At 46.1% G+C, this 24,416-nt stretch overlaps 3 protein-coding genes across 5 annotated transcripts in view; 2 read left to right on the top strand and 1 right to left on the bottom strand.

The window, feature by feature from the left end:
• BCO2 (beta-carotene oxygenase 2) overlaps positions 1 to 1,109 on the top strand; it is a 73,653-nt gene extending 72,544 nt beyond the window's left edge. For both annotated transcript variants that reach the window (XM_028707866.2, XM_077919871.1), the window contains one exon: positions 144 to 1,109. In XM_028707866.2, the coding sequence (XP_028563699.2) occupies positions 144 to 260 (117 nt within the window). In that variant the 3' untranslated portion in view covers positions 261 to 1,109. The remainder of the gene's footprint in view (positions 1 to 143) is intronic.
• Positions 1,110 to 2,119: 1,010 nt separating this feature from the next.
• On the bottom strand, positions 2,120 to 11,361 carry LOC114585329 (6-pyruvoyl tetrahydrobiopterin synthase-like). 2 transcript variants are annotated; one of them, XM_028707872.2, is made up of 6 exons: positions 9,408 to 11,361; positions 8,031 to 8,104; positions 7,076 to 7,098; positions 5,192 to 5,248; positions 3,460 to 3,530; positions 2,120 to 3,050 (listed from the first exon to the last, which is right to left on the bottom strand). In XM_028707872.2, the coding sequence occupies exons 1-6, from the start codon at positions 9,509 to 9,511 to the stop codon at positions 2,840 to 2,842; spliced, it is 540 nt and encodes a 179-aa protein (XP_028563705.1). In that variant the 5' UTR covers positions 9,512 to 11,361; the 3' UTR covers positions 2,120 to 2,839. The 2 variants fall into 2 exon arrangements, with proteins under 2 accessions (XP_028563705.1, XP_028563706.1); XM_028707873.2 differs by lacking the exon at positions 5,192 to 5,248.
• A 57-nt stretch (positions 11,362 to 11,418) lies between these two features.
• Positions 11,419 to 24,410, top strand: LOC114585330 (6-pyruvoyl tetrahydrobiopterin synthase-like). The gene is made up of 6 exons (XM_028707875.2): positions 11,419 to 11,604; positions 13,814 to 13,893; positions 15,418 to 15,440; positions 17,362 to 17,418; positions 18,087 to 18,157; positions 22,290 to 24,410. Exons 1-6 carry the CDS (start codon positions 11,516 to 11,518, stop codon positions 22,429 to 22,431), a joined length of 462 nt encoding a protein of 153 aa, XP_028563708.2. The 5' UTR covers positions 11,419 to 11,515; the 3' UTR covers positions 22,432 to 24,410.
• The last annotated feature ends 6 nt before the right edge of the window (positions 24,411 to 24,416 follow it).

Here is a 24,416-nt window from a genome sequence, read left to right as displayed (position 1 = left end):
ACCCTGTACAGCTTCTCTGTTCCTCTGTGTTTCACCTTTCTAATTTAATTGAAAAGAGCATTGTGAGGGGGTGCATTGGTGGGAGGGAGATAATACTCCATTTCAGTATTTTTGTTTGACTTTGACCATCATTCTTGTTTCAGAATCGAGGTACTTTCCTGCTCATTCTGGATGCTGAGAATTTTACTGAACTGGGCCGGGCAGAAGTCCCTGTCCAGTTCCCCTATGGTTTTCATGGCATCTTTGTTCCAGGTCAATAGAGATTAGCCAGTGGTCACATAGCAGGATGCGGAGGAGAAAGAGTCTGCTCTACAATGCTCTGAGCTTAAAACCTTTGACAATATACTTAATCTTAACCTATCTAGGGGTGCCAACAGGCTGTCACTATTTGAGGGAGGGATTGAAGTGCATCTGTGAATTTAGGTTTGCAGAATTAAGGCAGATTAAACACAGGAATCTGTCTTATACCAAGTCAAACCATTGCTATGTAGCTCAGTATTATCTGCACTGACCCAACAGTGGCTCTCCAGAGCTTCAGCTCCACCAAGAGATGCTTGTGACTAAACCTGGCACCTTCTGCATGCAATGGTGTCCCACCATTGATCTACAGCCCTTTCCTTGGTACAGAAAAAAACCACTAAAAAACTGACCTTTTAAAGTTTGGAAAGCTACAGGGAAATGCATTGGAAAATTGTGGGATTAACAAATTATTAACGGGAAGATCCCACCAGCAAATCAGGATGAATGCTCATTGCTGTGTAACCTTGCCACAGATTTGAAAGAATACTCTGCAAAGGCCACACCAGAAACTAACTTCTTAAGTAAGCTTTGCGCAAGCAAATCAGCTCAACAAACAGGCCTTCTAGAGGAGTTCTTGGGACTATTCTGATCCACAGAGATGTTCAAAAAGAAATAGGTTAATGAGTGTGAGAGCTGTCGCCAATGAAAGAAAAACATTGACCATAAATCGGGTTTTTTTAAAGGAGGCACTCAAGCGATATCAACTTCAAATCTAACCTTTTGGACAATTCTAATTGTTTAGTCTTTATTTTTGTAATATCTATATTGAGATTTTCTTAACTAAATGCAATTAAAGTGCTTTGGACATATTCTGTATATTTTCAAATCTTTTCAATGATAACAGCGATGTTTTAATGTGCTTTGTACTCTTTTGGAGAAGTTGGCTGCTGAAAATGAAGGGGTGGAGAGAGAGAAACAGACAGAGGAGAGAGACAGAGAAAGGGATGCCCTGATTCTGTTAGGGATTCGTGTTTTGTTTTTTGGTAACACAACGTTGCACCCGCAGGAGCTGACAGGTGGAAATGAGGTCTTCTTCTTCCCAGGGGCAGCATACTAAGAACCAGAAGACCGCCTCCATGTCTGGAGATGTTGCTTTCATTCATTTGGTCAACCTTCACCATATTGGTACCCTAAAAATGTTTTGGAGTGCAACAACCATCAGCCCCACCCCACCCAGAATAGAGCTGTAGTCCAAAACATCTGGGAAGAGCACCAGGAACCTAGGAAACTGCCTTATAGTGAGTCACACCATTTGTCTGTCTATTTATTGATTGATTTAATAATATTTATATACCGCTTGACGTAGATAAACCTCAAAGCGGACAACAAAAAGATAAAACAATAAAATTGTCACTAAAGACTTGCAACCATAATTTAAAACATAAAAAAGGTAAAGGTAAAGGAGCCCTGACAGAAGTTTAAAACTGCAAAAAACTAGACTAAAACAAATTAAAATCAAGAAGGCTCAAAAACAGAGATTGCAGTGTGTGTATGCAGTGTGTATGTGTGTGTGCATGCGTGTCTGCAGTGTGTGTGTCATTCTGAACTTTTTCTATGGTTTATTACTGAAGATCATGGCACAAATAAAAAGGTTGGCATAAGGAGATCCCCATTCTGAACTTTCTTGACCCTGGTACCAATCTTACCTCAAACATATCCTGGAAGACTCCTGAGCTCCTAATACCTTGAATAAAGATCAGTACATGTAATCTAGTTACCGGTAAAATCTAATCAACATCTCCCGTTAAAGAATGATTGCTACCAGGCAAAATGCCATGATAACAAGGAAGCAAAGAAGGAGAACCAGTTTAGTCATTGCTCACTAGGATTATACTTTTTCAACTTTTAATTAAGCAGAATAAACAAAATGGGAACTTTTGGGTAGAAATAACATGACAATCAAACTATCAAAGCCCACTTCCCGTTTTCATTATATTGCATTGGCTAAAATTACTACAAAAACCTTATATTCTCAATGGTTTGTCAGCGCTCCAAGGTCCAATAACGAACCTAGTCACACTCTTAAGGAACCAACATATGTTTTGCCCTTAAGGACAGGTATACCCTTCCCTCTTCATTCCTTGGCTTGCTATTAGCGTTCGGTTCAGTGGCAAAATTGTCACTTTCTGCTCACTTTCTATAGGCTTTTGAGAATAGTTAGGGATTCTTTCACACTTTAAATCAAGGTGTCTGTGTACTGTAGGGTTTGCTGGCTGCTTAAATTGAAGTTTTGCTGTCTGAAGCAGCATTTATATATTCTGTCACTTTCATTCCATATCATAAACCAAGCTTTCTTTATTACCGTACTTTTATATACAAACCTCTTATGGGCACTGGGTTAGAGGAAAACACACTCATAACGGATGCACATCAAAACTCCAGCAAAAGATTCTAAACCCCTTGGTAGTGTGCGCATGAATACATGTAAGTGCTGGACACGCCTGTAGGTTCAGACTTTGTAACATGTGAAGGATCAGTGGATTTTCCCCAAGCCCAAAAATGGAGCACGTGGCAGGAAGGATGCAATCATGACCAGCAGTTACATATTTTTAGGACTGCTACAAATCTTCCTTTGGTCATCTGTGGGGGGCATTTTGCAGGCATTCACGACCGTCGATGGAGCTGGCATTTCTCCCCTATAGACAACGCTGCTCTCATCTGTATTGTAGAGTTTTATTTTATGAAGAGCCGTTGCAGGCAAGTGCTTTTGGAGGTTCTCCCAGATGAATACAGCGAGATTCTCGGTTGTGCTGGAGATTTGACAGAGACAGAATCAGGGCATTAGGCTTGTCTGCATCTTTCTGGCATGCGACTTAGAGGAACACAAGAGAAAGTGGCAAGTGGTTTGCTGAGGCTTTAATAAAAGATGTGAGAGCTGGACAAAATTTGAACACAATTGAACTATTCCTGTGATTTGTTTTAACTCTTTTTAATAGCGAATTTTAAATTGTTATAACCCTCCCAGGAACCTCACAAGGATCACACTGGGTGCAGAGCCTTGGGGGGGCACTGCAACTATGTTGTAGCAAAGGTTGGGGGAGGGCACCGAATTTTGGTGTTGCACAGGGCGCTGCTGAAATTTGAGACCCCGTGGTCCACCACTGACAGTGGGTAAGGTATATCACTATCATTATCGTGAGCATCATCTTGGTTTCTTACCTGACAATGTTGGTAAAGTAGGAGACATCTCGGTCAAGATCCTTTTTGTCAAGGGGCTTTGTGATGGCTTCCTGGGGAAGGGCGGAAAAGGATACTAAGCGGGACAAGGCAAAGGACGCAAAGTGAGTAGCAAAGAGCAGTTAACTATTATAAATTCATTTGGTTTCCACAGAGCTCTGTTGAAGAATTCTGCACCAAGACAAGCCAAAATCTTACACCAAGTATAATTTAATTCTTCAATTTGAACGTACTATATGAATTGCCTATAGGAATATTCATATAAGCCTATATGAATATGAGTACTTGCTTTGAATAAGAGTTTTGACTTGATATCCCACCTTTCACTCCCCCTAAGGAGTCTCAAAGCGGCTAACAATCTCCTTTCCCTTCCTGCCCCACAACAAACACTCTGTGAGGTGAGTGAGGCTGAGAGACTTCAGAGAAGTGTGCCTAGCCCAAAGTCATCCAGCAGCTGCATGTGGAGGAGCGGAGACGCGAACCCAACCGGTTCACCAGATTACAAGTCCACTGCTCTTAACCACTACACCATGCTGGCTTTGGGCAGTGTGCGAGGAATTCTGCTTTTATTTTTGCTACAGGGCAAAAAACTATGTATAGAGTATCGAATTCTTATCATTCTTATCAAGAAAATGTTACCCCCAATCTCCTCCTCCCCCTCTGCTTTAACTTTGGAGAGTTCACCAAATATCTTCAAGCCTAATAGGGCCATAAAGGATAGGAACCAGCATTTATTTATTTTAAAAAACTGGGTCTTAGAATGCTGAATTTTGTGTTCAGCACCAAATTCTGAATTTGTGTGGTATGACCACAAAATATATGCAAGTCCCTGTATCAGAGAAGAGTTTTTTTTGCTGAACCTATTCCTTGGTACTTTGAAAAGCAAGCAAACCAACAGCAATATTTTGATTAATCAGTTTTACTTTGTGGTATAGCAGGATTGCTAAAATAATTGTTATTTCCCTTATGCACATCTGAGTTAACTCGGGGGTGGGGAACCTTTGGCTCTCCAGGTGTGGCTGAACTGCAACTCCTATCAGCCCCGGGGCTGATGGGAATTGTAGTACAGCCATGTCTGGTAGGCCAAACGTTTCCCTGAGGTAACATGAAATTCATCACAACAAGATACGATGATGGTCCCTTGATTGGGATGCGTTTAAAGCTACTAGTTATTGTGGCTACCTTCAGGTTCAGAGGCAACATGCTTGGGAACATGAGCTAAAAAAGGCTATTATCCTCATGTCTTACTTACAGGTTTCCCATTGGGACATTTGGTCGAGCCACTCTGGGAAACAAGAATTGCTAAAACAGATGGAACCTTTCATCTGATTGAATAGTTTTCTTCCGACATTCTTAGTACAGTATATACTCATTTCTGCAATGTCCTTCCCTCTTTTCTTCCCCGCAAGGCAAAATAAAAATAGATGGCTCACTAGGCTGACTGAAATTGCCAAAGGTTTTAGTTTGCATTTCAAACAGACATGCCAGCTGCTGGTTTGCAAGTCCTTGAACAGACTCTGTGATTGACCACTTGCGCTCTCAGAATGAAAGCTGGGTTACGCAAGGTCTTTTTCCAATAAACAGCAGTCGTCAACCTTATGAGAGTTGGAAAGCTGGGAAGTGCTGAGCAGATTTGGGCTAGAGAACCATTGCCCTCCCCTTTGTGTTTACAGTTTCAGCCGAGAATCTCCCAGGCACAATCCAGCATCTTTACCTTCATGAATGCTTTCAACTCCTCCAGATTTATCACCATCCCAGAAGTGGGATCAATCTAGAAAGAAGATCAGTGGGCATCTCAGCAATCTATGGACAGGTGATTTTGTGGGAATACAATTTACTCTTTGAATTCCTGATGGCCGCTGGAGAATTTCTACAGCCATCTAGGAAAGGAAAGTATGGGAGCTGGCCAGCACACTAAAGTCAAATATACACAGGCATGACCCAGAGGTTAGTGGTGACCCACTCCCCGCTAGAGGGTGTGGGCATGAAGTCTATTGCAATTAGTCTCAGAGCCTTCTGCATGGCACTCCCAACGACCCAGAACTTTGTGTCTAGTTTATAATGGCTGCCTCATGACATGGGTGTGCAACCTGCAACATTTTTTTAAAGCACGGTCCGCAATCTCTATGATCTGACGATGTGGGCTTTGCAGGTGGAAGCTTATGTCACAATAAAGCTGCTTGCCTTTGAGGTGTCACCAAAGCTGCAGCAATGGGCTAATGTGGCAACACCACTCAGAGTTAGAGACTTGGCTTTTACGGTTACAAGTTAGCAATATAATAGCTAATAGTGGGGCGGCAAAAAGGTCCATTGGGTACAATCGACCTTGCAAGCTCCAAAATGAATTGGGAGCTGCCTATTCAGTCTGGATCACGTAGGAGAACTTCTTGGTGGTTAATCAAAATAATAAATTTAGATATACATGGTGTCTATGCGAAAAAAGCCTCTAGCTCTGTTGTTGTTGTTGTTGTAGTAGTAGTTTAGTCATTTAGTTGTGTCCGACTCTTTGTGACCCCATGGACCAGAGCACGCCAGCAGACTAGTTCAGTAGACGTTAGCATTTTCAGACCAGGGATCCATCATTAGCCCAAACGTGCATTTGGAAGCCCACCTTTTTTTACACCATATATTTGTATGGTTGTAGGTGTTGCTGCTGCAATCCACATTAGGTGAGGCTGCAACCCACCAACTAGACAGATGTTCTAGGCAACTTAGCAGCTCACAATATCATAAATACAACCCTTAACACAAGCCAACTAACCAACAGCAGAACCCTAATGCCTTTTCCCTCCAATGTTCTGTCAATTTAATGTTAGGATTATGCACATTCATGGGCTCCTGAATCACAAGCCTTTAATACTCTTAGTAATTATATTTCATGGCAATAATTATTTCTAGGGTTGCCTTTTTAAATGTGCATTACATTATCTTAATGCAAACGTAAATATGAATATTGTCTCTGTGTGCATAAGCATATGTAAAGGTAAAGGGACCCCTGACTGTTAGGTCCAGTTGCAGACAATTCTGGGGTTGCGGCGCTCATCTTGCTTTACTGGCCAAGGGAGCTGGCGTACAGCTTCCGGGTCATGTGGCCAGCGTGACTAAGCTGCTTCTGGCGAAACCAGAGCAGCGCACGTTTACCTTCCTGCCAGAGTGGTACCTATTTATCTACTTGCACTTTGATGTGCTTTCGAACTGCTAGGTTGGCAGGAGCAGGGACCAAGCAATGGGAGCTCACCCCATCACAGGGATAAGAACCGCCGACCTTCTGATCAGCAAGCCCTAGGCTCTATGGTTTAGATCACAGCGCCACTCACGTCCCTATAAGCTTATGTGCTTTCCTTCAAACCACATAATGAAGACTTTCTGGAAGATGGTAAGTTAAGCTCTCATCACGTGTACTGTAGAATAATACCAGCCTGTTGGTCAAATATAATTTTGGCATTCTCCATTTTTCATGATAATTCAGTGATGAGCAGGTTGTAGTGGAATGAATGATGTTCATGGAAGAACAAATGAGCCAAAACACCTCTTGAGTCTGCCAGTCACAGCTAGCTACTCATGGTTTCTTCCCTACGCCACCCATGGTTTTACTTACTTTTCCATGGACAGTTACCACAACTAGAAGAGAAGAAGAAAACAATTAACTCTCCAAGACCAGCAATGTCTGCAGATCCTCCTTTATTGCTTGTTCTGGAATGGGGACAGTGTTGGAATCTCAAGGCAAACCTGTCAAAATGTGAACTTGCACAAAGCTGAACAAAGAAAATTAAGTTGATACAGCAGCTAACACATACATCCCTTGAATGGTGAATGGATGCAGTGGTGGTTGAAACAACAGACGTCCGTTTTGCTTCCAGGCTATTAACTCTGAAAATTCTCCATCTTACCAAGTTCCTCCTGGTTACCTTGATCCTGACTTATTCCAACCCAGCTTTGCAAACACATCTTAATGCACTGGCACCTGGTGCTATTTCCATTTTAGTCTACCTGGCCCCATTGTTCACCCCTGGTTCACCTTCCAAGAGTGATTCCAAAGCACTCAACCTCTTGCTCCACCACCTTCCCGCCAGAGCGGTACCTATTTATCTACTTGCACTTTGACATGCTTTCGAACTGCTAGGTTGGCAGGAGCAGGGACCGAGCAACGGGAACTCACCCCGTCGCGGGGATTTGAACCGCTGACCTTTTGATCGGCAAGCCCTAGGCTCAGTGGTTTAGACCACAGCACCACCCGCATCCCTGCCTCTACTCTTATTCAAATCCTAGGCTCTGTGATTCTATCCCTGGCCATTTATCGACATGAGGAACCTTATGGGGATTGACTGTGTATACAAGCCATGTAACAGACAAGTATATCCAGCCTCTGCTGTTCCACTATGTATCTGCGCAACAGATGGAGAGAATTGCAGGACTACCAGGAGGCTCGAATTGTCAAGAGAAAATTCAGGTGGAAACCCCCAAATAAATTTTCAACAGCTGCTCTATCCTCCACCCCATGGTGGTGTTAAAAATAAGCAGGACCACCCACAAAGTTGTTCAGGCCCCCTCACCTTTATAATTGTGTCCATGCATCTGACTGCACGGCCCAAACAGCTTCATATTCTCTGCGTCGCTCAGCATCTTGCTAGAAAGAAAAATAATGTGCCATTGGTGAGCAAGCAACAAGCCTGGGAGCCAGCTGACACTGTGCGATCCAAGCTGCTAGTCCATCCTTTATTTCTGGTTTATTTTTTGCATCAGATAAAAAATAGAATTCTGTTGTTCCGGATGGGTCCCACTCAAACAAAGGCAGCATTCCCTCACTTGGCACTAGCACCCAACAGGACAGCTGTGCTTCTCTCTCATAACAAGCCTTAAGGAGCCTGGTATTCACCAGAATGACCTGTCAGTGGCACATAATTTGGAAGCGACTGGTTCTTTGTACCTCTGGAAATTTACATTTCTAGCTGAAAGATTCCCTCCCCTCCGGTCCTATTTCCCAAACCCTCCCATTCCTTCAGTGAATTCAAGATACTGAGCATTAGTGCCCCAGTGTTAAGATAGTGCAAACCCAATCCCAGCCACTAACAAGGCTCACACCTCTCTTTGCTTTCAAACATTCCCAGCCAGCTCTCTCTCCCCCCCCCCCGGGCTTTTTAATACACCATCAACTTGCTTTGCATATGCTTGCTTTCCCAAGTGAGCACTGGACAGGCACAGGTGGCTTATGGGTAGCTTTCCTAACATCCAACCAAGGCTGCACAGATGGACTCAGACTCATTACTGTACACACATCCTGCACAGAAGGGGCTACATTCATCTCCATGCTCCAGCAATTGTGTGAGCATTGGGTGAAACTTTGTGCATGAATTATTATGTTACAAAGATTTAATTTCACAAGTTGGATGAAAGAGGCTAGTGCAAAGTACATTTAAGAAAAGGAAATGTTTCTGAGCAATGCCCCAAACCAGCAGTTTACTGTCTCTCACCCCCACCCCTGCCCTGTTACCCCTGCCTCTTTCATACCTCCCCTCTTCCAGTTTGCTTCTATTACCCTGTTGCTTGACTCCCACACTTTTTCAGTCTAGATGGTAAATTCCTTGGGGCAGAGAGCTCCCCCTCTCTCTTTGGCTTATGCTACGCTGCAAAGTGCACTTCCATTAACAGTGCAGCACAGCAACAAGAATACCAAGATTTCCAACAAAGCACTTTACCTATGACTGTGCCACAGCAGCGAATGTGGGAAGAATATTTCTATTTCCTAGATGCATTAGATATTAAAAGCATCAACCTGCAGTTTTCAAAACTTCTGTGCACGGCTGGAAAAGTTTTTTAAATCCCCCAAACTCCCATTTTTTTCAGCCACTGGGTACCAATCCTCCAGCCAACAGCTGTGCATCCCAGATGTATCCCCTGCCAGAAACCACCAAAGGTTGGAAGCAAGTTACCAGGCCAGTCTATGGGAAGCACTAAATGTAGTTATCCTGGAGAAGGTCACTGTCCTCGGAGGAGAGGTTGTTAGGATCGTCCTCTGAGACCCCTGGTTCTGCATTGCTGGAGTTGAGCTGATCTTTCGTCGGAGGGCAGGAAGAGTGAGAGGCTCTGCTAATGACAGCAGCAGAGGAGCCACATCCTAGATAAAGACCAGCCGCCCATCACATGATCAAGTCACAGAAGAACTTTATACACTACATCTTGGAAGCTGAGATCATGGGATGGATAGAAGAACCAATCAATTGACCCAGAAGGAACATGGAGCGCATGATTGGCATGCTGAGGTTTCTGGGTTATTATGTAGCATCTATAGTTAAAAGGGTCTCATGTGACGTCACAGCTGTTCCCAATCCTGTACTCAGTGGCCAGCCACATGCGTGTGGGAAACAGGACCCGGGTGCAACTGCACTCTCAGCTTCTGCAGTTTCCAGCAACTGTTTTTCAGACACATACAGCCTCTGAACTGTTCCGTTGAACTTACTGGAACTTACTTATGAGTAAACATGAACAGGATTGTAGCCATGTGTCACAATTTCTTTTTCTTCTTTTTTTTCCAACTTAAATTTTTATTAGTTTTCATCAGACATACATTCCAATACATTCATTGTATTAAAACATTTCATACATAACATTAGCTCTACTGAGCTTTGGACTTCCTTCCTCCCCTTCGGTAAGTACCATATATTTTCTTTATGTCACGTATTTTATACATTTATCTATTTGATCATAAGCTGTTGAAGTTAATCAAATCCTGCCAGTGTCTTTAAAGATTTACAGTTGCCTCTTATATAATCCAAGTATTTACTCCAATTTTCATAAAACTTTTGTTCATCCTGATCTTTTATTCTCCCCGATATTCTAGCCAGTTCCGCATAATTAATCATTTTGACCTGCCATTCAGTGATAGTTGGTATTACTTCTGTTTTGCAATTCTGGGCTAACATAGTCCTTGCTGCTGTCGTGGCATACAGGAATAGGTTTTTATCTTTCTTTTTAACATCTTTTCCAACTAGTCCCAGTACCACAATTTCTTCAGTGTTGGGAGCAGCAATAGTGGACAGACTCGACAGTCAAAAATGTTTGTTTCCTCGACTATTGCCAAAAATTGTTCATTGCCAGCATCTGCTCCCTGTGCCTTTATTTATTGTCGCAGTAGGACAAAATAGTGGCTGCGATCCAACACAAGACTGGATTCATGCCTGTGGGTATGTTCAGCTTCATACTGGGTTGTGGCTATTGCATTTGTCTGGAACACAAAAAAACCACAACAGCAACATTCATACTACGGTTGTTGTTGTATTTCAATGCCAATACCATTTCAAGCCAACTGACATCTATTCAGAGTAGACCCATTGAACGTGCACTGATTTAACAGGTCTAAGATGGACTAGCGTTGCATGGAACCCTAAACCTTTCTACCGAGTATTTCATCTGTACAGTGGTACCTCGGGTTACATACGCTTCAGGTTACAGACTCCGCTAACCTAGAAATAGTGCTTCAGGTTAAGAACTTTGCTTCAGGATAAGAACAGAAATCGTGCTCTGGCGGCGCGGCAGCAGCAGGAGGCCCCCATTAGCTAAAGTGGTGCTTCAGGTTAAGAACAGTTTCAGGTTAAGTACGGACCTCCGGAACGAATTAAGTACTTAACCCGAGGTACCACTGTAATTATAATGTGCATGCTTTCAGCCTTTAAAGGGCACTGGGGAGACTGGGCTTGCCCTGCCTTTTGCCAGCTCTGAAGCCCTTCACGCATATTCGGTTCCAAAACCGAATGAAGCAAAGCTTCCCCCTCCCCTCCACCTGCGTCATCCTCTTAACAGACTGACACAACAGCTCTCCTTTCCTTTGCCTTTTCACCGGCAAACTTTCTCCAACAGTTGGCAGAGGATGGGGGGGGGGCGGGGAAGAGGGATAAGGAAGAGGCTTCAATTGCCGCTACTGAGCTTGCGCCTTTTGCCCGCCGCGCAGACTCAGTAGCGCCCCCTCCGGAAACCCAGAAGTGCGGGGGGGTGGGCCCGGCGGCGGAAAGCGAAGACCCCCGCCCACCTGCCCGGCGTTGCCATGGCGCCGCCTTCGCGCTTCGCCGGGCCTAGCCGCCTGGCCCGGGTTTCCCGCTGCGTCTCCTTCAGCGCCTCTCACCGGCTGCACAGGTGCCGGGGAGCGGGGAGGGAGCTAAGAAGCGCCCCTTTTCGGCTGCTTGCTGGGAACGAGGGGGCAGCGGGCGAGCGGAGGGCGCGCGCATGCGCAGGGGGAGGGGGCTTGCGTGTATATATGTATGTATATGAGGAGGGGGCGTGCGCTTCCTCACTTTGCATCAAGACTCGGCTTTCTTTGCAGCAAGATCGTGGCTGAGATTCCCGATGTGATGTTAAGGTTAAGGGAGATGGTGGCTCGGAGCATGTGCAGAGTGCTGGCCGAAGAAGCAGTAGGGAGGCACCCCCTATACATATCCAATCTATGTGGAGCCGTTCTGTGTGTGTGTGCATGTGAATTTTTTTTGGCTCCAGGGCTCCACCTCAAAATGGTTGGTCATACCAAAATCCAGCTCTAATCAGGCTTTGTGAAGTTAAGGGGGACAGAAAGGATGTGGGGCTTCCAAAATCCCTTTGCTGCAGAGCAAGGTAAATGTGCTGCTTTGATGGGTCAGGACTGGGTTCATGGCACAGGTTTCACTTAGACTAGGGCTGAACCCCAGCACCTGTTTGCAGTACCAAAGTGTGTTATGCATCCTCCCCACTCGCCACTGAACAACCATTATCTAAATTGCATAGGTAAAAGTAAAGGGACCCCCTGACCGTTGGGTCCAGTCGTGACCGACTCTGGGGTTGCGGTGCTCATCTCGCTTTATTGGCCGAGGGAGCCGGTGTACAGCTTCTGGGTCATGTGGCCAGCATGACTAAGCCGCTTCTGGCGAACCAGAGCAGCGCACGGAAACGCCGTTTACCTTCCCGCTGGAGTGGTACCTATTGATCTACTTGCACTTTGACGTGCTTTTGAACTGCTAGGTTGGCAGGAGCAGGGACTGAGCAACGGGAGCTCACCCCATCGATTCGAACCACGACGGGGTTGAGCTCCCGTTGCTCGGTCCCTGCTCCTGCCAACCTAGCAGTTAGAAAGCATACCTGGTACTAATTCATCCCTCTTTCCAAAGCATGATGATGACGACGACACACATTTGTGTTTCACAGTAGCCATGTAAAAGAGGAGAAGTGGAGATTTGTATTTCCACACATGCAGTGGACATAAACTAGGGTGATGCACCCAGCTGTGGGGCTTCATAGTTATTTGGGGGGGGGGGCATGGAGGGAATGATACACTCTTCCCTTTTTCCTTCTGTCCCTAAACCTGAAGAGGGGCTGTGACTCTTCAGCTTTCCCCATCCTTACATATCTACTAAGAAATACCGTACTCAGTGTACTACAGTGCTGCCTCGCAAGATGAAAAGAATCCGTTCCGCGAGTCTCTTCGTCTTGCGGTTTTTTCGTCTTGCGAAGCAAGCCCATTAGCGGCTTAGCGGATTAGCGCTATTAGCGGCTTAGCGGGTTTAGCGGATCAGCTGATAAGCGGCTTAGCGGATCAGCTGTTAAGCGGCTTAGCGGATCAGCTGATAAGCGGCTTAGTGATCAGCTGTTAAGCAGCTTAGCGGATCAGCTGATAAGCGGCTTAGCGGCTTGGGAAAAAGGGGGGGGGAGGAAAAAAACCCTGCGGGAACTCGCAAGACATTTTCGTCTTGCGAAGCAAGCCCATAGGAAATTCGTTTTGCGAAGCACCTCCAAAACGGAAAACCCTTTCGTCTAGCGGGTTTTCCGTCTTGCGAGGCATTCGTCTTGCGGGGCACCACTGTACTCGGTGGGGCTTACTTCTGAGTAAATATCTTTAGGGTTGGGCTGTAATCCTTACATGTGAAAATGTGCCCCAAATTATTTCTGCAGCTATTCAAACAGCTCTTTCAGTCCTTAAAAAAATATATCTATTGACGCAATTTTTTTGATTCTTATCTGTGTTTGATTGTGTGTTGTCCTTGAATCAGTCTTGAATGACTCCCGTGTTTTAAAATTCATGCAATTTACAACTTTGGAAAGGAACTACTGGTTATGAAAGTTCAGCCCTCTTGTGACACTTCTTAGTCAGAAAAGATAAGGGACAAAAACCTCTTGTTTATTCTCTGGAGATGGGCATGTTTAGAATAAGACCCCATCCAGAAATGTGTGTAAAACTCGCGTTAAAACTGTAGCAAAAACAAAAGTTGCCCCACCAGGTTAGTGTGAAAGCACGTGTGTATGCATGCACACACGTTTTCACATGCTTAAATTGGTGAAACTGGATTAGTAACAAGCTCTTTAATGCACTTCTCCACAGTAACTTGCTGAGTGATGAAGAAAACAAGAAACTTTTTGGGAAATGCAATAACCCCAATGGACATGGGCACAACTACAAAGGTGAAGATCAGCTGACCTGAGCACTCATACCTGTGTGTAGTTTTAAAACTCATGGCATTAGGATGAGATTTGATCCTGGGCTTACTAACTTAAGTTCTACTAAGCTACGACTTGTTGGTACTTATGCCTGATAAACTTGCTGTATTCCATTGGGTATATAATGCAGGAGATATTCCTGTGTGGGTGATAAATCCTTTGCAGGAACTTCTTATGCTTGACAAACTCAGTGAGAATTCACAGCTCAGTAGCTGAGCAAGTGCTTTGCACACAGAAGTTTCCAAATTCAATCCCACGCATCTCCCAAGTGGAAACTGTGGAGAGCCACTGCCAGTCAGTACAGATGATAATGATCTAGATCCGGGATGTCCCACCGGTTGACCGCTATCAACAGGTCGATCCCCGGGTGCTAGCAGTCAATTGCGGTAGATCATGGGCTCATTTTCCTCTACATGGGAAAAAGAACATCTGGCAATTGCCAAAATAAAGCTGCACACTTTATTGTTTACTGAGCAATCGTTTGGGGAGCCCCCCTAAAAAAGCTCAACAACTTTGGTTCCACCCCCCCCCCCCCCAAATGGGTAGGTCACTGCCATTTGTTTATACTGGGAGTGGATCTCAGTCTCTTTTGGAGTTAGACGTCCCTGATCTAGGTGAACCAATGGTCTCACTCAGCACAAGGCAACTTCCTACATTCTTGTGTTTTAAATTTGAGGAGGGGATGCTCAGCTATGTGAACCACCCAGCCGCCCTACCTTGATTCTGCTCACATTCTACAGCTCAGATGGGAGTGATTTGGAGGGCTGGGTGGGGGAGAGAAACCCACCCCCAGGGGACTCTTGAATCACAGGACTACCCCATATGGGGCGGGTGTTTCCCCCCCAGTAGCTTTTCATAAGCAGGCCTTCAAATCACCCCAGCCACAAACTGATAATACGTTCTCCCTGTTGGTTTGCATGTGGGAGGTGGGGAGGAGTATTTGGAGGGCTGCTTCTGGGGAGCAGTAGTCCACCCACCACAGGACATCCTTTTGCCATAATGAACACCCTCCCCACTCCTGGATGGGGTGGGCTTTTCCCCTCAACATCAGTTTTTTACCAGGCAGGAGCAGTCCTCGTTATTCTGAGTGTTTGTGTGGGTTGTTTTTTTTTTGTTTTGTTTTGCTGTTGCAAGCATTTGTTTTGAGTACTCAAAACAAAACTTTTTTTGTTTTGAGTACATGTAGAAACTGGGTGCTTGCAAAGACACAGTTAGGTAAATGCAGAACTGATCGTTATGCTCCTGTATTGCTAGTTAAATGCAACAGAGGAGAAGTGTCTGAAATGGCTTTTCCATATAATAGTGCCTCTTTGTGGCAGAAAATCAGAGCAGTTACCGGTACTTTACAAGGGAAGATTTAGGGAAAAAGGGTTCTTTTTTGAAAACTTTTGGCTGCACTTGATGAGTATCTCTATGTACGTCATCATAATTGATTTGAAACTCACTGTGACTTGATATTTTTCTTCTCTTTCTGCTTCCCCACCCCAGTGGAAGTAACTGTACACGGAGAGGTAAGTGTAAACTTTTCAAGGCTTTTGAAGTACATTTCAGATTGTTTGGCACCAGTGTGCCATTTTTTAGATTCTAGATAACAACCAACCTGGGTTTTATCCAGTCTTTATTTTGCAACATTTTGGTGAGTCACAGCCCATATTGTGCCTTTTGGATTTCAGCCTAGAAAGAGGAAGCTATTCTCAGTGAGTGCTAGTCGTGAGGGCAGAAAAAGGGATTTCCTTCATATTGTGGGAGTGACTCATAAGAACATACACAGATCCCTGAAGGATCAGGCCAAAGCATCCTGTTCTCACAGAGGCCACCAAGATGCACGTTATGGGGAGCCTGCAAGAAGGCCCTCAGAGCAACAGCATTCTCCCTACCCACAATCCTCAGCAATTAGTGTTCAGAAATATATTCCCTCTGACAGACTCAGTCATAATTTTGGATTTCCAAGGCACAAAACTCTTTGTCTTGCACATCCAGGCTTTTCTTCTTTGCTTCCAAGGCGTGGTGCATCACCCTCTGACCTCAGAACTCACCATGGGGACTGGGCATCATGCCCAGGTGAAGTTTTAGGATTATCTCAGCACCCAGAAGGCTGCATTCATGTATACTTTACCTTGCAATGCCTGCAGTTGTTTTTGCTTACTCAGATATATGAAACTGGTGCTGTGATGGCAACGTGGTCCAGATTATTGCCAAAGCTCAGTAGCAGAATATAGAAACTTGTCTTCAGTTGAGTCAAACCATTTCCCCATCTAGCTCAGTATTGTCTACACTGACTGTCAGCAGCTCTGCAGGGTTTCAGACATGGAGTTTGTCCCATCCCTACCTAGAGATGCCCAGAATTGAACCTGGGACCTTCTGCATGCAAAGCAGATGCTTTATCACTGAGCTACTGTCCTTCCCTTGCTTTGCACACAGAAATTCCCAGGTTCAACACTCCCACATCTCCAGCTGAAAGGTTTTAGGTAGGTAGTTGTGGGAAAGCCCCCTGCTTAGAACTCTGTCTACCAGAGTAGACTGTGGGGCTCAGTGGGCCAATGGCCTGGATCGGTATAGAGAGTTCCTTGTTAGGGGTTCTGAAGAGTTACAGGGGGCACAAAGCTCCAAACATTCCCCATGTCATACTGTCTTTTTCTTACGAGATCTTGTTACCTAAAAAAAAATGCCCAGGAAAAAATGATTTGATGGCTTAGATCCAACTGTACTGGGAATCAGATAAAACATCTTTTATCTGAGAGATGTCAAGTTTTAGAGAGTAAAATACTGATGCTGCTGTCTTGAGTAGATCTAGCCTGTGACTTGTTGGAAGGAGAACTAAAGCAAAAGAAGAGCCATTCCTTTGAAACTATTTCCCTTCTCTTCCCTACCCTGTACCCTTTCCTAGTTTTGATTCCAACAACAAGCTTTGTGAGAACAAACTTGAACAGAGGAAACTTCTGTCCAGCACCAGAAATTCCAGAGAGGCTTCCCTGATTCATTTCTGCTGTTGAGGGTGGTGTGATGTTGCTCGCAGATCGTGGCTACAAAGTCCTAGGTCTAGAGCAAATCTCATAATGCAGAGCTCTCTGTTCACTCACCCATTGCACCAGACCAAAGTCCAGTGTACTTGGCAAGCTGTGAGCTTCAGAAATCTTACATTTTGGCTCTCAACAGAGTGGCAAGGCCTTCTGTTGCTGCTGATTTTTGAACAGGGGCTATGAGAGGAGCAGTTTAGCAGCATGAAATTTCGGGTACCAAGTTGTGTGCCTTTCTTTGGACTAAGACTTAGAGGTAGTCACCGATAGGCAAATATCTCTGCTGTTTATGTTATGGAAAACGTAGCTATTTGCTTCTCGTCAGGCTTAAGAACATAAGAAAAATCCATCTGGTCCAGCACTCTCTGTTCTCCTTTGGCATCTGGTTCAAGCTCTGTTTGTGCTTGTCTTGTAGATTGATCCTACTACTGGGATGGTGATCAACCTCACAGATCTGAAAGACTACATGGAGGTAATAATGCCCTATTTTTTATAGTGGAAACGTCGTCTGCAGTACTCCCCCAGCCCAGTGTATGCTGCAGGGAATAGTGGGTTGTGGGGGCAGGAGGCTGATGCAGGAGAGAAACATGACTGGGAGAGCAGTGAACACAACCTGAAAGCTTTTGCATTTTCCTTCAGACAGGTAGAGGAAAAGAGACAAGGGGACGCATCAGTCCTCCTAAACTAAGGTCAGAGGGCAGGGGAGAGAGAGCAGACCAGTTGCTTGTCTTTCACGATCTGGAAAAGGAGGGAATTCCTCCAGATCAATAAGTGATACACCTTATAATCCAAGCAGTGAACTATTCATCTCCCGCTTTGCTACAACCTAAGAAGAAACGTCCCGTTGAAACAGTTATGCATCATTGCAGACCTGTAATAAGAACCAACAGCATTCTTATTTACGCTTTATTTATTATTTATTTCCATTATTCCCTTTTTCCAGGGAGCTTACGGTGTCTTAGGTTTTATCCTCAGAACAACCCTGTGAAGCAGGCTAGGCTGAGAGATGGTGACTGGCCCAACGTCATTCAGTGAGCTTCCTGGCTGAGTGGAGATTTCAACCCAGGTCTTAGTCTAACACTACTATGCCGCACTAGACATAGACATAACTGTTTAACCTCTTTTCTTCTCTATCCTTAGGAAGCTATCATGGAGCCTCTTGATCACAAGAATCTGGATAAAGATGTTCCCTACTTTGCTGAAGTCGTAAGGTAGGGGAGCTTTCTGCATCTCATTATGAACTGGGGCTGTTGAGTTCCTCTTACACAGCTAGTCCTTTTTTGCTTTTTTATCATTGAATCGTAGGAATACTGTGGACATAATTGAATTTTGATTTCATTTGACAAAGTCCTCCATGATATTTTGGTTAGCAGGCATGTTCAATACTGTCTTGATCGGGGTTGGTAATCTGTGACGCCCCAACATGGTCAGGGATGATGGCAGTTGTGGTTTAGCAGTTCCTGGAGCAGTACCTAAACCGCTCAGGACTGCATTACCTCAAGGACCGCCTCTTTCCATTTGGATATACCCGGACCCTGAGATCATCTTCTGAGGCCCTTCTTCATGTGCCCCCTCCTTGAGAGGTCTGGAGGGTGGCAACATGCGAACGGGCCTTCTCTGCAGTGGCTCCCCATCTATGGAATGCTCTCCCCAGAGAAGTTCGCCTGGCACCTTCATTATACACCTTTAGGCACCAGGCAAAAATGTTCCTTTTTAACCAGGCCTTTGGTTGATCTGATTTACATCCTATGCCCTTTTAAAATGTGGTTTTTTTTGGGGGGGGGCTATTGGGTTGTTGTTTTTATTTTTATTATGTATTTTTTGGTTTTACATCTTGATTTTATTCTGTGAACCATCCTGAGACCCCCAGGTATAGGGCGGTATATAAATTCAATAATTAATAATAAATAATAATAGAGGGCGCCAGATTTCCCATATCTAGGTAAGTGATAATGTGGTCAGCTGGGTTTGCGGCGGGTTGGAGAACCATACTCAAGAGAGTGTTTATCCATGGCTCTCCTCAAACTGGAGGGAGGGTTCAATTCAGGTGCCACAAAGCTCTGTCCTAATCCTGGGACTCCATAATTTCCCCCACTGCTGCTAAGATTGATAGGGGTTGGGTGGGATCCTTATCTTACTTGCAGATGACACGATACTGGAATGGGATTGCTAACATGTCAGAGGACAACAACAGAGTAACAATTAAAAATGGCCTAGACCAAATAGTGATTGGGCCAAAACAACCAAAATGAAATTTAGCATAGGTATAGAGGGGTTAGGGACACGGGTGGTGCTGTGGATTAAACCACAGAGCCTAGGACTTGCCGATCAGAAGGTCGGTGGTTCGAATCCCCGCGACGGGGTGAGCTCCCGTTGCTCGGTCCCTGCTCCTGCCCACCTAGCAGTTCGAAAGCACATCCAAGTGCAAGTAGATAAATAGGTACCGCTCCAGCGGGAAGGTAAACGGCGTTTCTGTGCGCTGCTCTGGTTTGCCAGAAGCGGCTTAGTCATGCTGGCCACATGACCTGGAAGCTGGACACCGGCTCCCTCAGCCAGTAAAGCGAGATGAGCGCCGCAACTCCAGAGTTGGTCACGACTGGACCTAATGGTCAGGGGTCCCCTTACCTTTACCTATAGAGGGGATACCTGGCTTGGCAGTAGTATTTTATTTATTTATTTATTTAATTTTTAATTTAATTTAATTTAATTTATTTAATCCCCACTCAGCCATGAATCTCACTGTGGCCTTGGGCCAGTCACATGTGTGAAAAGGATCATGGGATTGTAGCTGGTCTCAAGCTGGACATGTGTTAGCAGTGTGATGCTCCTGTCTAAAAGGCTCATGCAGTTTCAGGCTGCATTAACAGAATCGTAGTTTCCAAGTCACAAGAAGTAACAGCTCTACTAATTAGGCATAATTAGGCTGAACTAATTAGGCATAATCTGGAATATTGTGTCTAGTTGTGGGTGGTGCACCTTAAGCAGGGTCTGGACAAGCTGGAAATGGTTCAGAGGAGGGCAACATAGAGGATCAGCGATATGGAAAATATGCCCTACGAGGAAAAATTGAAGGCGCTAAGAAGGTTTAGCTTGGATAAGAGAAGACTGGGGGCCAGAGGGACGCCACAGCCCTCTTCAGATTCCTGAAGGGGTTGTCGCAAAGAGGGAAGGACTAGATCTAATGGCCGTTGCACAAGAGAGGGCAGGTTTTGGCCAATCATTAGGAGAAGCTTCTTGATAGGAAGAGGAGGTCAACAGTGGCAATTTTATGGGACATTTTATGTAGCTAGAAGTCTTTAAGCAGAGCCTGGACATCCATCTGTTGGCGGCGGGGTGCAGGGAAGGCTTGTTCTATGGATTCCTTTCACTGAGCAGGGATTGGACCAGAAGACTTCCAAGGCCCCCACCAGCTCAAGGATCTTGTGACCATTTTTTTTACACAATGTAGGAAGATTAATTTCACTTGCCATTCTTTTCTGCATGTCCCATTGGGTGGGAAATCTGTGCAGGCAATGCTTTTGGCCCTTTCCAACTCTGTACTCTTGTTAGACTTCAAACCTTCCTCAGCAGTATACAGTGGTGCCTCGCAAGACGAAATTAATTCGTTCCAAGAGTTTTTTCTTCTTGCGAGTTTTTCGTCTTGCGAAGCACGGTTTCCCATAGGAATGCATTGAAAATCAATTAATGCGTTCCTAGGGAAACCGCCTTCAGACCAGGTCTGGGGACAGTCTGTCCCCCGACCTCTTCTGAAGGCTGGGTGGGGGGGACAAGGGCTTTTCTTCCCACCGCCAGCCTTCAGAAGGCTGTTCTGAAGGCTGGCGGTAGGAAGAAAAGCCCTTCTCCCCCCCACAGGACTTCAAAAGAGCTGCGGGAAGTCCGGCGGGGGTCCAAGGGATTCCCTCACTGCCGCCTGCGTTTAAAAGGACTCTGGGGAAAGCAGCGAAGCGTGCTGCTTTCCCCGAGCGCTTCTAAAGGTGGGCGGCAGTGAGGGAATCCCTTGGACCCCCGCCGGACTTCCCGCAGCTCTTTTGAAGTCCGGGGGGGGGGGGTGTCCAAGGGATTCCCTCCCAGCCGCCCACGTTTAAAAGCACTCCGGGGAAAGCAACAAAGCGCGCCACACTTTGCTGCTTTCCCCGGAGTGCTTTTAAAGGCGGGGGCTGGGAGGGAATCCCTTGGACCCCCCCCGGACTTCCCGCAGCTCTTTTGAAGTCCAGCGAGGGTCCAAGGGATTCCCTCCCAGCCGCCCGCGTTTAAAAGCACTCCGGGGAAAGCAACAAAGCGCGCCGCGCTTTGCTGCTTTCCCCGGAGTGCTTTTAAAGGCGGGGGCTGGGAGGGAATCCCAAGGACCCCCGCCGGACTTCCCGATGCTCGGGGAAAGCAGCGCGCTTCACTGCTTTCCCCAGAGTGCTTTTAAAGGCGGGGGCTGGGAGGGAATCCCAAGGACCCCCGCCGGACTTCCCGATGCTCGGGGAAAGCAGCGCGCTTCGCTGCTTTCCCCGGAGTTCTTTTAAACGCGGGCGGCTGGGAGGGAATCCCTTGGACCCTCGCCGGACTTCCCGATGCTCGGGGAAAGCAGCGCGCTTCGCTGCTTTCCCCAGAGTGCTTTTAAACGCCGGCGGCAGTGACCATGCCCCGCCCCGTCCCCGCCGCCCGGCATCGGGGCATGGTCCCAATGGCGGGGGGCGGGGGGAGGCGTTCCCGCCCGCTGCCCGGCATCGGGGCATGGTCCCGATGGCGGGGGGCGGGGGGAGGCGTTCCTGCCTGCCCCCGGCATCGGGGCATGGTCCCGATGGCGGGCGGCGGTGGGAGGCGTTCCCGCCTGCCGACCGGCACCGGGGCATCGTTCCGAAGCCCGGCGGCGGCAGGAGGAGCTGTCCCCGCCCCGCCGCCAGCCTTCGGAGGAGGTCCGAGGACAGCGGGGAAGACGCGCTGCGCTTCCCCGCTGTCCCGGAGATTTCCCTATGGGCTGTCGTCTTGCGAAGCAAGCCCATAGGGAAATTCGTTTTGCGAAGCGCCTCCGCGACGGAAAACCCTTTCGTCTAGCGGGTTTTCCGTCTTGCGAGGCGTTCGTCTTGCGAGGTACCACTGTATTCTAATGCAAGCGCCCGGATAATCTGTTTTGGATGAGTGCAAAAAACTTTCTAAGCTTATGCATCGGTGAAAATACTCAAAGAAGCACAAGTGTGGACATCAAGGGTACATCAACAAAGGATTCTTGTAGATCATTGTGCAGTGATCCACAGTAGCTTCTCCCTCTGGTGTAGGCATGTCCCGAGTGTCTGTGAAGATGACAGAAATCTAACTAGAAGGGCAGAATAGCTAACTCACTGCTCTTTCTTGCAGCACTACAGAGAATGTTGCCGTGTACATCTGGGAAAACCTCCAGAAGCACCTTCCTAAGGGGACTCTTTATAAAGTCAAAGTGTATGAAACAGACAAGAACATTGTTGTTTACAAGGGAGAGGGGACCGTTCTGGAGAAATGAAGATGCCTTTGTCTTGATGCCTTTGATCTAGTGCTGGTGAAAGAACCCAATCAACCGGAGGATTAATGAGCTTTATCTGCTAAGTGTAGCCATGAGAAATCTAGAATGTATCTTATTTGTTAAAGATATGCTATAACAGAAAGACAGCACGGCTTTTGTGAAGGAAGTGAATCTTTTGTGCAGTTCTGTGCTGTTGGAATTTGTTGCTGTCTTGATGTGTCAAAATGTCCTCTATTTTTCTAGATAGCGAGGAAGATGTAGTTTCTCTGCCCTTTTCTATCTGTTTCCGTTTCCATGGCACAAGAGAAGAGACACACCAATTCAAAATCCTGAGTATTTACAGTCATACCTCATGTTACATCCTCTTCATGTTACGTTATTTCAGGTTACGTCCCACGGTGACCGGAAGTACCGGAAAGGGTTACTTCCAGGTTTCGCTGTTCGCGCATGCACAGACATGCAAAATGATGTCACGTGCATGCGCAGAAGTGGTGAATCACAACCTGTGTGTGCGCAGATGCGCCACTGCGGGTTTCGTTGTTTTCATGTTGCGAACGGGCCTCTGGAACGGATCCCGTTCACAACCAGAGGTACCACTGTATTCCGTCTGGCAGCAATTTTTCATGGTCTAATGCAGAGAAGGTGTTTCACTGATCCCTTTTTCTCAGTGGTGGGGGGACCTCCAGCCCACAGGCCTCATTAGACCTGGAACAGATCCCATGTTTGGTCTGCAAGGCCATTTCCCCCAAATCAGAGGCACCCTCCGCCCATTTGATGGAATATGTGGCACCATGTGTGTGGCAGTTAAGGACTTGACTCCAAAGGAACAGTTGGGGTACTTAATGTGAGCTCCCAATTGCTCCTTGACAAGTGGGGCTCGCTGACAGCTGATTAGCACTGAGAGAGATCCTCATTGAGATCGGCTGCACCAGGCCGTTCCCCAATGGGAGCTCCCTAGTGCAGCTCAGGGGGCCTTATTGATAGCTGGAGATCCCATGGATTAAACTTGGGACCTACATAGAAAGCATGTCCTCTCCCATTAAGTTGGCCACGGTTTTTTCCCTTTACTCCTATCAGGGTCCCCAGTTCAGATCTCACTTCTGCCATGAATTTAGGCTATGTTCACACACCACTTCTCAAAGTGATGCAGACCGAGTGCTTGGCTTTTCTACGTAGTCCACACACAATCAACCTCTGATGCATTAATTTTTTTTGCCCCTGAAAAGCACTAATTGAGAAAACTGGCTTTATTCCAAAAATAAAAGGTTGTCGCAGATTGAGTCTGCATTACCCTGCAGTGTGTCCATTTGAAAACATGTAGGTGGTCCCAGATATGTGTGTGTTTGGAGCAGGGCAGCTATACCCACCCAATGATATCGTGGATGGGTGTATATACCAAGATTGCTGTCATCATTCTCTTCATTCATCGGGGCTTGTGCAGGGAGGATAACATAATCCAAGGGAGGTTTTTCAAAGTATCAAGTAGCCACAGCCACCCTTGTGCATGGCAGTATGTGGAATTGATCTACACTGAAAGCAGCATGTTGTGGATGAGCGTGAACAATTCCAGCTTCAGAAAAAAACTGCACTTTTGCACTTCAAATGGGTTAGTGTGTACACAGCCTCAAATGGTAGCTCTCAGCAAACCACACTTTTGAGTGTCACTCTTGGGATATGGGAATAACCAGTGCTCTTTTCTTTCTTTTTTAAGTGCTGGTACTCACCATGAAGTTGTTCCAGTAAGTGCCACACTTTCAACATTGGGGGTTGGGGGAAGGTGCTGATACTGTGTTCCCTTTAGTACCCCTAGGAAAAAACACACTGGAATTAACCATTTCCCCCTTCCTTGCAGGGTTGTTGAAAAGACCACAGAGGTAATGTAACATATAAATGCTCTATAAAAGCTACTTACGTTGTGTGCTGCTTCCACTATGTGATTCTCCTGACCAACAGTCATTAAATGTTGATTTGTTAATGGATTTTGA

This window comes from Podarcis muralis, chromosome 15 (genome assembly GCF_964188315.1).
Source record: "Podarcis muralis chromosome 15, rPodMur119.hap1.1, whole genome shotgun sequence".
NCBI classification, from domain to species: domain Eukaryota; kingdom Metazoa; phylum Chordata; class Lepidosauria; order Squamata; family Lacertidae; genus Podarcis; species Podarcis muralis.
The sequence above is the reverse complement of the archived record's forward strand: the minus strand, read 5'-3'. Positions and strand labels throughout refer to the sequence as shown.